This window comes from Apodemus sylvaticus, chromosome 19 (genome assembly GCF_947179515.1).
Source record: "Apodemus sylvaticus chromosome 19, mApoSyl1.1, whole genome shotgun sequence".
Lineage (NCBI taxonomy): Eukaryota > Metazoa > Chordata > Mammalia > Rodentia > Muridae > Apodemus > Apodemus sylvaticus.
In genome coordinates, this window is record NC_067490.1 from 33867669 (window position 1) to 33882352 (window position 14684).

At 41.7% G+C, this 14684-nt stretch overlaps 1 protein-coding gene across 1 annotated transcript in view; it reads left to right on the forward strand.

Moving 5' to 3' along the window:
- Fam184a (family with sequence similarity 184 member A) overlaps positions 1–14684 on the forward strand; it is a 114983-nt gene that overhangs the window by 70147 nt on the left and 30152 nt on the right. Inside the window, exons 7-9 of the mRNA XM_052164273.1 lie at positions 6379–6540; positions 9055–9176; positions 9597–9747. Coding sequence (XP_052020233.1) covers positions 6379–6540; positions 9055–9176; positions 9597–9747 — 435 coding nt within the window. The remainder of the gene's footprint in view (positions 1–6378; positions 6541–9054; positions 9177–9596; positions 9748–14684) is intronic.

Here is a 14684-nt window from a genome sequence, read left to right on the forward strand (position 1 = left end):
ATAGTAATTAGAAAAAAAAATGAAACACTGGAGATACTGTGGTTGCTTTAATATAAATAAGTGTTTAAAATCATAAGAAGTAAATTTTTAAGAATTTTAGAATCTATTCATCAGTGACTCTGAATAGCATGCATTGCAGAGTTTAAGAACTCAGTCTCAACTCTCTAAGTCATGGGAAGACTCCCATGGCCTGTCTCCTTGTGGCCTGAACTTTAGTACATGTTTATAAGAGCCACAGCAGAACATGTTTGGTCTTTCAGTGAAAGTTAAAGCTTCTGGATGCAGAAGAAAATTTTCTGTAATGGTCTGGAAATCGATGAAGAAAGACTCCAGACTCAGATAGTATGCAAAAACAAAGAGTATTTATTCTGCAGAAACAACCTGCACGCAGGGTCAACCATTCTTTAGAATGGCAAACCCAGACAAAGGCATGCAGGCCTTCTTATAGGGAACCGGGGAACTCTCTAGAAGGATTAGGTAATCTAAAATTTCACTGGTGGGTGCTGATGGGGGTGGGTCACAGGTGGTCAGTGGTCTGCATTCCTATGTCATAAACATTCAACCATGTGATGAAGTAGGGCTGCCCAGTGCAGATGGCCCATTCTGAGTTAATATGTTTCCCCATTTTTGTGGCTATCCCCAGGCTGCTCTTTGGGAGGGGCTTTATGATTTTATTCTGGATTTTATGGTCTGCTCCTGGAGGTCGTGTCTTATGATTTAGTTTCTGGGACTTATGGTCTGTTCCTGGAGCTGGAACTGTATGGCCTTTTTTTGAAATCAGGCCTGGTCCTTAAGTGGAGACAGATGGGGTTTATGTTGCCCTTTCATTTCCATACACAAAGGAGAAAGAAAAAGACATGTGTAAGGGGCTGATAAACTGCATAGATTCCTGTCTTGAGAGTGTTTATAAAACAGCAAGGGGAACAGAGGAACAACCACCATTTTGTTTTTATAAACTAAAGAGAAACAAGAGAAGTAATTTCAACCTCACTAAATTCAAGAAGTAGGAATGAGCATCATGGCACTCCATGGCCGTGAAGTTCACTATGATTAAGACTGAGGTTGTTAAGAGTGCTTCGGAGTGTGTAGAGAGGTAATGCAGAAGCAGCTGAGGGTGATGTGGAACCAGATCATTTTCCTGGAAAGGGACTGCGCAGGCTCTGTGTGAGCCTTGGACGGACATGCCCTGTGACGGCAGCATCAGTCCTATGTGTATCACTGTAAGCAAATAATAAAGGATTAGTGAGAAAATGTCAGCACTGTTTACAGGAGAAATTCAGAAGTAGCCTTAATCTCTACAGAACTCATTTACCCAAAAGAAAGGAAGCCTTTTTCTAATTCACGTAGACACTACTGTCATCTGTGTCTCTCCGCGCTCTGGAGCTATTTGCACACCTGTGGGCATTGCATGTTTCTGCGTGGAGGTACCATGTGGCCTACTAGTAACCTGGTCATAGTACAAGGTCAAGGAAAGCAGAGGGCCTGGGGTTCCTTTTACAGATCAAATGGTTACATACTGAGATGTTAAAGAGAGTTCATCCCTTAATTAGTAAGTATATATGGTGTATTTTAGTAATTGACATATTCATTTCTTTACTAAACATTGGATGGTTGGTTAGGTATCAGTATAGATGTGGTACATCAGCAGCTATAGGAATAGTGTTGCTTCGAGCCTCCCAAGCATTGATTTGCATTCTTCTCTATGTGTAATACAAGCCAGGGTAGGAGGTTCTAGTTACTAAGTCAGTTCAGAAAGAGAGAACTTGTCCATTCCACATACTAAGTGAGTAAAAATCAAAATTTCAGTCCAGGTGGTATTATTTGGAGCTCAGTTTAATCATTGTGACCACAGTACTTTACCTTTGCAACAAATACAAAGACCAATGAAGATTACTGAGTTATCTAGAGAATTAGGCAGCTCTTAATGACGGAGGCCCTGTAAAATATTGAATAATCAGAGAGCATAAGTACAATACTAAGCCCAAATAAGAGGATGTTTACTTTGGGGTCAAGGTTCACACTCATGTCCATACTAGTCTCTGTGCTTCCACAGAGAAAGGGTTGAAGAACAGCACCCATGAATAGATGGAGGCTCTAGGGAGGTGATGCCCACCTTCTGTATCCTCTCAGCAGTCAGAACAAGAAGAAGAATCTAGGGTTTTCTCTGTTGCAAAGAGCAGAAGTTTGAGTGCAAACCATCAGGACAGAGGACTTACATTAGCCCAAATGACTAAAATGTCCCTGGATAACGTGAGCTTGAAGCAGATTGGACTCAGAACTGAAATTGGTGACACTGGACCTGGGTTTCCTTGTCCTCTCGGATTTGCCTTATTTGTTTTGACTTTATTCTTCAGTTATGCATTCCTTTGGGCCTGGTACAGCTGACAAAAGAACGTTGCTAGGAGACCTGTTTCCTTCCAAAACATCTAAGATCTCTATGAATGATGTGTTTACCCCCATGACTGTTCTTGCAACATTCCTAGTGGCTACAGAATGAGGCAGCTGTATTGGGTTATACTCTGACCAAGCTGTTATCTGGAGTTGAGCTGAATTCCTGCTGAGACCACAGGACACCAATGGGGAAGGAGAGTAGATCTCCCATGTGCCCAAAAGAGATTTTGACAGTGTTAGACACTAGTTGTTTTCAAATATAATCCATTTGTATTAATTAGACTCATAAAAAACAGCCATTCTTGTTGCTTACTTGATTTTTGTATTTTATTACACTTAACTATGCATGAGTTAAAACATTTTGCTTTTCAACAAAAGAGGAGGAAATATTTATTTCCCTTTTAATTAGATTCTTTATTTCCTTAATACAGCTTCCCTTTATTCTTTATGTGGTACTTAGAATAGTGTTCTTAATATATTTTTGAATATGTTATATTCACATAATACTCATCAATGGAAAACTTGCTAGATTGGGCAAGAATATTTCCATGTTATTAGATTTTGGTTGTTAGTTTTCTTTTAAATTTTTTAAAAAATATTACTTTAAAAAATTATACTTTCTAGGGACATTTTCTTAGTAGTGTATACAAAAGACAGAAAAGTCTATATAGTAAATATATAGTGTAATAGAATAAAACATTTATTCCTGGGCTTAGAGAGATAACTCAGCAGTCAAATATACCAGCTGATTGCTACCTGAAGCAAGGTTGCCGTCCAAGGCCAATGCTGCTGCTAGTGGACATACTGATCTAGGTGGTCTGTATGGCCACTCAAGACCATGTTGATGTCTGTGGTCTGGGCTTCTTTCAAGGACCTAGTCTGGGTCCTGAACTACTGCAGAAGGAGGCAGTGTTTGGGGTCTGTGCTGTCCTAAGAAACTGGGCAGAGGCCCATGACCAAGGCTCCCACTGGCTGGGAAGAGTATACTAGGAAGCTACTTTTGCTGTGGTATCAATGACTGGTGGTACACAGTTGAGAAGGAGGGATATGGAAAGTTTCTGTGAGAACCCCTGCCTCCACCCCACATCCCAAAAAGTCACAGCCTAGACATGAAGTCACTGAAGAGAACTCTTCAATGGTGTAATGGGGATTCTAAGCAGTAGCTGTTCATGATTGGTGGCTTCTGCCAGGGTGCAGGAGGGGAAGGATGCAGCTCTATTTAAGGGGCAGGACGCTGAGAATTTGATCATGCTCCAGTGAGTACATAGGCAACACAAATTGGACTTGTTTTTGTTTTTTCAATTCTTATTTCCACTTTTATTTTTTTTGGCAGGCATCACAAGGGTTGGAGTGCGGTGATAGGACTGGGAAATGAGTGTGAATGGGGTGCATGATGTAAAATTCCCAGAGAATCAACAAAAGTGTTACATTGAAAAACATACACTAAATACAATTCGCCAGGGCCTGTTCATCATATCTTCTTTTCCATTTCCTCATATGGATGCACCATTTCTTGTAAGAAATCATTTTGAATTATTAAAAAATGAAAAAAAATATTTTATGCATATAGGTGCTCTGCTTACATCTATGTCTCTGCACCACATGTGTGTGTGGTACTGTGGAAGCCAGAAGAGGGTGTCCATCCCCCTGGAACTAGAGTTACAGACAGTTGGGAGCTGCCTTCTGGATGTTGATAACTGAAGCTGGATCTTTAAGCATCAAGTGCTCTTAAATGCTGAGTCATCTCTCTAGACGTTTCTTTAAAAACATTTTTAAGTCAGTATCTTACCTTGATGACCAAGCTTGCCTGAACTCACTGTGTCACCTGGGCTGGCCTTGAACCTCCCAAGTGTCGGCTCTATTGAAGGCTTATACCTGGTTCTGTTCTTCCCATATGGATTATCCTTTATGTCTTTTCTAGTGAATATCTTCCTCTATGTCTTTCCTTTTGATTATTTACAGTAACACCATGCGATGAGGATTGTTACTCATGTTTTATATTGGCAGAGCCTGGACTTAAGCCTAGACTTTCTGCCAAGTCCAGTCATCTTCTAGTTGTTACCTAGGTCTTCCTAACTGTAATTCATTTACCATTGCCATGCACAACTAATCACAAGACAGGTCAGCGCAAAGAGTTAAGAAGATACAAGTGAACAATATTAAACCTAGAATTGGGATGTTAAAATACTAATAGATAAGTTTTCAAATACTGTAAGTGGATGCTATATAGGACCATGTTGGTAACCTTTAAAATCAAGAATGAATATGCATTTTTATGACAATATATATTTTTTAAATGACTCAAAGAACTTAAAACAACTGACCAGAGCAGTTGCTGTGGGAAATATTAAAAAAGAATGTCAAGTTTCTGAGCTGCACCCAGCTACTCTCAACCCCAGTGGCCTCGATGGGCAGTTCTTATCTCATAGTGACTCTCTGACTCAGTGCTTCCAAATATCTCCACTAAGCTCACTAAGTTCCCATTGGCGAATCGCTACCACGCCAGCCCCATGCTTCCAAACCCCCACAACCTTTGTGGTGCACATTGGGCAAACCTACCCTTTGCCATCATACCGTCCTCTGTTGAACCCAGACATGCCACTTTGTGAAGGAAAATGCAACACAAGCTTAGTTCAGAAACAACAGTAACTCCGTCGCTGTGCCAACAACTAAAATCCTGACCTTATTAAATCTGGATCCGCCATGGAACCCAGGAGACACTAGTAATTACATCTTGTCCTCATGCTATCCCAGTCCGAAAGACCCAACTCTCTGCTTCCTCTCTTCTTCCTTCCAACACGGAAGTCCACCTCCTCCCCCAGTAATTGATTCCTTTATTCATTAGGGGATGGTTTACAAGGAGTCACATGAGTATGTGACTCATTCCTCCGTCCAGCCAGCCCCTTCTGGGAAAGAGGAATTAAGGTCAAAATACAACAGCACAAGGGCCATCCACAATAACCAGACATAACCATGTGTCCACCATGTGTCTAGATAGGTATTAGGCTCAGAAAATTGAACTGGTGAAATTTTACCAAAGTTTCAGATTCTTTCTTTTGCTATGAATATATGTTAGAGCACAGAAGGGGGCATCTTAAATCATTTTATGAAGTTTATGAGCATTTAGAGACACTAACAAGATCACACTCTACCACCCCTAGACTCATTTAGCATGTACACACAGAGATACCTACATTGAAAGAACAGGAAGGCTACACAGAGGGAGCTAAAGGACAGTTTCCATAGCTTTATTTTGTGGAATCTGTATTTGTAAGTAAATACTTGCAAGGAAAGCATTCATGTATTTTAGGAGAAAGCTTGTCCATTTATTTTCAAATGAATGTTGACTTCATAGCATTTTCCTATATTTTAAAGATCTTTAAATTCATGGATTTTTAGCTCTTACAATTAGAGGGTCTCTGTCAACCCAGTCAACAAATTGTCCATTCGTTCCAAGTTCCAGCTCACAAGTTTCCCCCAACCCCACACCGAGCAGCTTTTATAAGGAAATACAAATAAAACCTGAGTCTAGAAGATGTATGTTAGAGTTTGCCAACACTGAACTAAATGTATTGCCTTTCTAAATAGCACAAAGACTCGATTCATGATATATAAATGGTTCAATTTTTTTAAAAGCTTTAAAACAGTTTATATGTTTATCTTTAATGTAATCTTCATCTCACTTCAGTTCCCTTTCGTAGGTATTTTATTATCTGATATAATCAGGAGTTTTCTTTAAGCCAGGAGCCCGAGGGAGGGTGTATCCACGTCCTTGCATTATGGTCCTGGAAAATGGAAACTGTAGACATGGAAGTCTAAAAGAAATCACAGATGGTAAAGAGTGTCATGGCCAAGTGCTTTCTTCCAGAGTCGTGAAGAAGCAGTCCATTCAGTGAAGTCAAAAATGTGGAAACTGTCTCAGAAGCCATGGGATGGTGCCACCCTGCTTTTGTACAGCGTATTAAAAAGCACTCTGTTCACTCACAGATTGGGCGCCTCCAAGATCTGGTAAAGAAGAGTGAACAAGGTCTTGGCTCTGCTGAAGGACTCATTGCCAGTCTTCAGGATTCCCAGGGGAGGCTTCAGAGCGAGCTGGACCTGACAAAAGGCAGGCTAAAGGAGACCAAGGATGCCCTATTAAACGTTGAGGTAATTGCATGATTCTGCTGTAATCTAAATGTCTAAATATAAAAATACAATTGGGCCACTGTACTTAAAGCCTCTGTGGGCATCATTGTATATAATTAGTGTATTAGTTCCTAGGACTCCCATTAAAAAGTAATCCAAATGCCGTGATTTGAGCACAGCTGAAATGGGTCATCTCTTGGCGAGGTGTCGAAGATGAAGGTACTGACGAGGTCGTCCTCTCTTGTGTCGCTAAGAGGAAACTGTTTTCTTTTTTGCAGTCTTTTGTAGCCCCAGAGACTGTTTGGTATTTAGTCACAGCATTTCCATTTCCACCTGTCTCCATATTCTCATCTCATAAGTGTGCTACTCATACTGGATTAAGGAGTCTGTTGCTCCAACATAGCCTCACTTCAATTAAACTGCAGAAACTCATAAAGAGTTAAACTGTGTGAGCACTGTTTCCAGATAAAGGTTGCATACTGAGACATGCGGAGTCTAAGGGCTGAGATTTCAGGAATGCTTTTTACAGACATGGTTCAAACCAGGATAATTAGTATGTGCAAGGTTTTTTTCTTGGTCGAAGCTGCAGCTTTCGTATATAGGGAACGAGTGCTTCTCTGTGACTCACAGGTCTCGGAAGGCTCCACCTCCTTAGGAAGTAGAGCAAAGTTTCAGAACCTGTGAAACTAGGCAGATGATAGACCAGGGTTCTTCGTGTCCTTCCTCGGGGTGATCTGGAGTGTGGTCCTGTGAGAATTCTGCACCCACCACTTACCGTGTCACTTGGACAGAGCTGCATTTCCCTCCCTGACACTTTAATAAGGCAGAGGTCAGGATAACAATACTTTTCATAGCACAGTTATACTAATTAAAAGGGATGATCTGTGTACATTATGGTGCTCAGCAAAGTTTAATCACTCAGTTGGTGTTGGTTTTGGCAATAGTATTAGTTTTTAGCTTAAAATTGGTGACACTTCAGGTGTGTGTATGTGTGTGTGTGTGTGTGTGTGTGTGTGTATGTGTGTGTGTGTGTGTGTGTGTATATATTTGCCGCACTTCCTATATTGTGTGTATATAATTTTATTCATGGTTTACTTGCGGAATAATTGAGTATATTTTGAATTCCAATAGAATTTTATTTTTGAAATCTGTGACAGATGACTTCTGTTTACATTTCTCTAGTGGCTATATGATATAACAGTGCTAAGAAGACAATAAGTTTGCATCCAATATATAATACACTATAATAATATACAATATTGTTGATGTATATGATGCCATACATTGTCTGTATCCTGAGTGGTAGCACTTTTCCACGTACAGCTGAATGGAATGACTTAATCCTACTGAAAGGGATTGTTTTACATTAGCAAAGGTAAAATGAGGGAGGAAGGTATTTTAACTTGGTGAATCTATTTTGTTGAAAGTTGCATGTGGTGTACGTGTGTGTGTGTGTGTGTGTGTGTGTGTGTGTGTGTGTGTGTGTGTGCATGCGTGCATGCATGTGCTGTGTCATAGGGTACCTCACCTTGGTATACACCCTATTCCTAACTTTACTGTATTTCATCCTGTAATTTCAGCCTTGGTGATATCTGATACATGTCTCCTCTGAGGCCACCTCTGTACACACGCACATGCCAACACATAGATATGCACACATACACATAATCAAGCCAACACATAGATAACACACATACACATAATTTCAAATAAATCTTAATGCAGAACGTCCTTAAATAGGGAATGCTTTAAGTGGAATTAAATTAATGTTTAGTGCTACCTTTGTGGAAAGATGGTTCCTAGAAGCTGGGTGTTGGCCAAGGACAGGTTCCTGAGTTGAGCTTAGCAGTCAGTCTGTTAGCCAAGTCAACAGTGCCCTGTGGGTGTTTCAATACTGAATATAACCTTTAAAACTGCTTTGTTCTATGCTGTCAGCCACAGAGCGATCCTGAAATACCCAGTGCCTGTTTCTGTTTTGTCAGGTACTCCTGGGCACAGTACTTAGGGTGGTCCATCATTGGTGCTGTTGTCCAGACAGTCACCTCCATCCACCGGGTGCAGGGAATCACTTGATTTATGCCAATCTGCAAGGATTCCTCGGGGGCTGCGTCATTATCATAACACTAAGAGCAGGGGTGTGTGGCTTCAAGTTAGATGAGGAAAACATGCATCCAACTTATGTTCCTCCCATTCCTTTTAATTTAAGTGTTGGTGGTACACAGAGATAGTTATTAGGCTTTGGACAAGTAGCCTGATTTTAAACAAGAATATGAATTCATTGGAAGAACGTGGCAGTATGATGTATGTTTATGATTTTAAAAAAAAGCTTTAATAAACTAACTTTAAACTGTTTTTAAGAGTGTAAGCTTTGATTTAAAATAATTGAGGAAAGAACTTTTCAACTACAGAATGCGCTCCTTGTATTTTGTTGCAGTATCTTGACTAATTCTCTAGGCTAGCGTATCAGAGGCTGCCGTGCTGTTCTTCTCTCTGTGTTCATGGAGACCGGTCTTCATTTGTCCTTCTGTTCCTCAGGCTGAGCTGCAGCGAGAACGTCACGAACATGAGCAGACACTGGCCGCCATGAAGGAAGGAGAGAAGCTGAGGGTGGACCGGATGGCCCATGACCTGGAGATCAAGTGGACCGAAAATCTGAGGTACACCGGGCTCTGCAGTGTGGGCTCGCCCTGGGAGGTGTTCCTGCTACAGGCTCCTTAGAAGATGTGCTAGCGGTGTTGTGAGTTAACTTTCCTCATGATTAAATGCAGAGAAGTTACAGGTCTTTTTTCCCCTGCTCGAATTCAGATTCACTTTTTAAATTTAATTTCCTTGAATACAAAAGAGCAGAGAAGTGACGTGAAATTTAATGACTGATTCATTCTTGTGCCTCCTCTGCCCATAGTAAAGTATTAAGTGCTCTTGGTCAAGCGACCAGTCTCCTGTAAGTCAGCCCAGTGGCACTCAGACTTATGGGCCTGAGGATTAAACGGGCTTTTAGAAAGCTCGTGAACCCCTAGAGAACATTTCCTGAGAGAAATGACTCTCTTTACGAAGCAAGAGCCTACGATTTATTACAGACAGGAGTGCTCCAAGCTTCGCCAGGAGCTGAGGCTTCAACACGAAGAAGATAAAAAGTCTGCCATGTCTCAACTGCTGCAGCTGAAAGAGCGAGAGAAAAATGCCGCCAGGGATTCGTGGCAGAAGAAGGTGGAAGACCTCTTAAACCAGGTAGGCGAGTCTGCGCCTGTTCCCCCACCTTGGCACTCTCCTGCCGGAGAAACACGGTCCGCTGCATGTTAGCTCACTGTATCTTTAACTGTCCATCGGACAGACTTAAAACGTTTTAAATGTTTTAACACCGGAAACACAGTCATAATGAAACAGTTTGTTGAATAAATGAGTCGTGTATGCCATCCCAAATTCTGAGAAGAATTTTAACTTTTTAGTTTGATATTTGAGCAGAACACATGGGCTTCAAATGGGAAAGTCAGCTAGTTCTTGAAAATGTAAAATCATTTCGTTTCTAGCCCTCAGGTGCCATCTGGGCAGCAGAAGATGTCCAGTAGCAGTGTCCTGATTTTCTAAAACTGTTTACCCAAGTGAGCCACTTGTATCGGTTTCTCTTACAGGTTTAGGTCATAAGTACTGAGACAGTATAGCAGAAACAAAAAGTGGTAGTGTGTCTAGATCTGTATGATTTCCAGAACATTTACAGCTATCTTTAAAATAACTCACACATTTCACTTATTTACACAAACTTAGATTTTGGGAACCTTTTGTGCTCTCCTGGTTAAACCAGTAATTAACTAGGCCCAATGGTAGGCATCACCGAGCAAGGTGATCCTGGTAAACCAGTAATTAAACAGACTGACTGTGTGCATCGCCATGCAAGGGGCGGTCCTGCCAAGCCAGTAATTAAGCAGACTGTATGGCTCACCAAGCAAGGGCAGAACTAAGACCTAAAGCAACTCCTAAGTTAGTACTGAAAAATACACAGATATCTTAGTCTTTTCTTTCTGTCTATGATTGTGAAGAATTTCAAAATAGAATTCAAAGTAGACTTGCTTTAAGCTAACTTTTATGAATGTAGAATCATATATTACCATTTCAGGAACGGTTGACGCCTGCCCGTTTGTCTCTGGTTTCCATAATTTATATGGAGATCTGAAAAAGAACTGTGTGTGTGTGTGTGCGCGTGCGCGTGCGCGTGTGCGTGTGCGTGTGCGTGTGTGTGTGTGTGTGTGTGTGTGTGTGTGTGTGTGTGTGTATGTATGTGCAATCATTTGAAGCCTTTGGAATAAGAACAAGTAAACAACCCTTGCTCGAGGTTGGCATCACATTGGCGTGGCTTACTAGTGGCCTTCTGTAGACTGCCTTTAGTTTATTATTTAGGGACCCAAAGTGGTAGATTTTTCCTGGGCAGACTCCCCCTAACATTCTGCACCTAGGAAGGGATAGTTGGTTCAATTATGTATTAATATGGAAATCATCCCGAAAATCTCTCTGCTATTTTTCAGCCAGGAAGTGTTGAATACAGACCTTTTAGGAACTCTTTGTATCGTAAAGAAATTTCATCACACTCCCCATAATTTTTCTTAATTTTTTTATTCTTTTGTTATTATTTGTGTGTGCACTCCCATGTGCACTGCACATGTGTGGAGTTCGGAGGGCAGCTTGTAGGACTCCGCTCTCTCCTTCCACCATGTCGACTCTGGGGATTGAATCCATGTCATCAGACTTGGTGGCAGACACCATTCCTGGTCCTGTTCTGGTTATTCTTATAATCTCTAGTGCATTAAGTTGTCAGAGAGGTCATCCTGTTCTGTTTTCCCTCTTCCTTTCTTTTTTTCCTGTGTCTCTTCAGTGCTTACTGCTAAGAGGTCTTTCTTTTTAATATTTCATTTACTCATATCCTTTTACTTTTATATCCTTACTTCATTTACCTTTATATCCCATAAATAAATTTTAACTTATTTTAGTTCTTGTTGTCATTGTTGATGATGGTGGTGGTGGTGATGGTGATGGTGGTGATGGTGGTGGTGGTGATGGTGGTGGTGGTGATGGTGGTGGTGGTGATGGTGGTGATGGTGGTAGTAGTGATGGTGGTGGTGGTGGTGGTGGTGATGGTGGTGGTGGTAGTGGTGATGGTGGTGGTGGTAGTGGTGATGGTGGTGGTGGTGATGGTAATGGTGGTGGTGGTGATGGTGGTGATGGTGGTGGTAGTGATGGTGGTGGTGGTGATGGTGGTGGTGGTGATGGTGATGGTAATGGTGGTGGTGGTGGTGGTGGTGGTGGTGGTGGTGGTGGTGTGGTGATGGTGATGGTAATGGTGGTGGTGGTGGTGGTGGTGGTGGTGGTGGTGGTGGTGGTGGTGTAGGTCTCACTATGTTGTCCAGGTTGATCTTGAACTCTGGGCTTAACTTCTCTTTCTCCCTCAGACTCCCAAGTATCCAGGCCCACTGTTCTGTGCCAGTAGGCCAGGCTTAAAATGTTGGCCAGCTCAGGGTGTGCTTTTTAGAATAATGTATACATCACAATTTACAAACAAAATGACTAGGTTCTTATATCTAGAAAGTTATGAAGAAAACACTTGACTATATTTTCTATTTTTAATGCTAAAATGCTATCACATATTCATTTATTTCCATTTTAAGATGCATTTTATTGTAGTTCATTTATTTATCTCCACTCAGAAAATTAACTGAGAAAGTAATAAATCTGATACAACATAATTATGAGGTGAATGGTCCGTTTTGACTCACAGTTTTACAGATTCCAGCCTACACTTGAGTAGACCCATTACTTGTGAGGCCTCTGCTGTGGTGTCAGGATGCCAATGGCTGGAAGCATTGAGTCATGGAGAAGGCTTCAGGGGCAGGAAGCAGAAAGGAAGTGGAGAGAAGTTGGGGTCCCACAGTCTCCTCTTCAAGGGCTTGTCCCCACTGATACAAAGCACCAGGCCACATCTCTCAAGAGCTCTACCACCTTCCAATAACACCACCCTAAGAGCCTGGTCCTTATCGCATGGGTTTTAGAAGACATTTACCATCTAAACCATTGGTCTAGGTAAGTTTGATGCATCCCATATGGAAGGATGAGAAAGGAATAAAACAGGAGTTCCATTTCCAGATGTGAGAAACAGGAAAGGAAGGAATCATTTGGAACTGCAAGGCAGACAGACACAGTGAGATCTGAAGGCTTGCAAAGCACTCTTCATTCCTCTGCCCTCTAAGTGCCGCTGTAGCTGAGGTCCCAGCTTCCAGGGACAGTGAGACCCTGGGTTACCAGTCCAGCCCCTAAAGCTTTGGAACTTTACCACCCCTAGCTTTTGGCAGAGTTCTTCTGACTTGCTGACAGTGAGGCACAGGGTCTGGCCTTCAGAAACCAAGAGGACAGATAATTCACTTTCAGGGACATTCTTTCCTCCTCCTCTTCATCCTCCTTCTCCTTCTCCTTCTCTTCTTCCTCTTCCTCCTCTTCCTCCTCTTCCTCCTTCTTTGCCCCTCATCCTCTTTTATTTTATTTTATTTGAGACAGGGTCTTACTATACAGCTCTGGCTGTCCTGGAACTTTATGTAGACCAGGCTGGCCTCAAACTTACAGAGACAAGACGTGCCTAGCCCTTACTTACTGGTCATGCTTATGTAGTAAGGTATATTTCAGTACTGTCTTTAAAGCCTGCTGTTTACATTATGTTTACATTATGGACAAGCTTAGGATTTTCAAAATCTTTATATTCTAATGAGTTTTTGTTTTTTTTTTTGTTTTGTTTTTTTTTTTTTTTTCTTTTGGTTTGGTTTGGTTTGGCTTTTGGTTTTTCAAGACAGGGTAGCCCTGGCTGGCCTGTAGACCAGGCTGGCCTTGAACTCAGAAATCTGCCTGCATCTGCCTCCCAAGGGCTGGGATTAAAGGCGTGTGCCATACTGCCTGGCCACGAGTTTTTGTTTAACAATTGGATCTTTTAAGTTGTTTGTCTCTTCTTTAAAACATTTTTTTTCTTTTTAGATTTTTTAAATATGTATGAATGTTTAGCTCAAGTGTTTGTCTGTGCAGCACATGCATGCCTGGTGCTAGTAGACATAATAAGAGTATCAGATCCTCCTTAAAATGGAGTTATGGGTAGATATGAGCAGCTGTGTGGGTGCTGGGGGTCAAACCTCCTGCCGGGGGTCCTCTGTGAGAAAACTAAGTGTTCTTAACCACTGAGCCATCCGTACAACCTTCATTTCTCTCTTCTTTCATGTTACTGTGACAGCCAACTCTGACCTTCAGAACTACTTGGAAATCACTTGGCTCAATTTTCAAATCTTTTTCTTAAGTTCTATTTTCTGTAAGACTCAAGTTACAGAAGCGACTGTCAGCAAAGGTTGTGGCTTCCTTGTGGAAGGGATGGTCATCACTCCAGGTTTCAGTGCTGTGACCTTCTTTTCCTCCTGAGACCTTCTCTGGCTGGCCTTACTGTCCATATTTCTACCAACTGCTTATTTTCCCAGGATTCCCTTAGTGTTCTCTAACATGACTGCCCCTCTCTGCCCCTGTCCACTTTTCTTTCTGAAAAGGCCCCTTTATAGTAAATCAGGCTTTTCCCGTGTGCAGCTCCAACTCCGGCCTTGTCATAAACCACTTCCAGGGTTCTGGATTGGAGCAGCACCCTCACTCCTTGGTATCAATCGTCCTGTCTTAGCTTTGGCTCTCCTGGTGACATGCCATAGAAGCTAGCTTTTGAACATAAATGTTTCTCATGGCTCTGTGCTCTCACATAGTGGAAGGAATGATGGCGCTCTCTGGGGGTGTTTTTGTAAGGACAGTACACAGTAATGAAAGTGTTGTCCCTGTAACCTAACCCCTGGCCGAGGTCTCACTTTCTAATACTATCCCATTGACTGGGAGGTTGTCAACAGAAGGGTTGGTGAGCTGGGGGTAAAAACATCCAGTCCATGGTTTTTGAGGATCCCAGAATGCCTTGCAATGTACATAGATAGCTCTGTATATAAGTGACTTCCAATGTCAAATCCACAGGTGTGATATCTTCCACCAATCAGTTCTAGTAAACTGTGTCCTAGAATATCTTAGTCCCATCTTTTAAAAGTATGTTAATCATATTACCTGTAGGAGTATTTTTTTTTTGCTCTGCATGTATGTATGTATACTATCTGTGTGCTCGT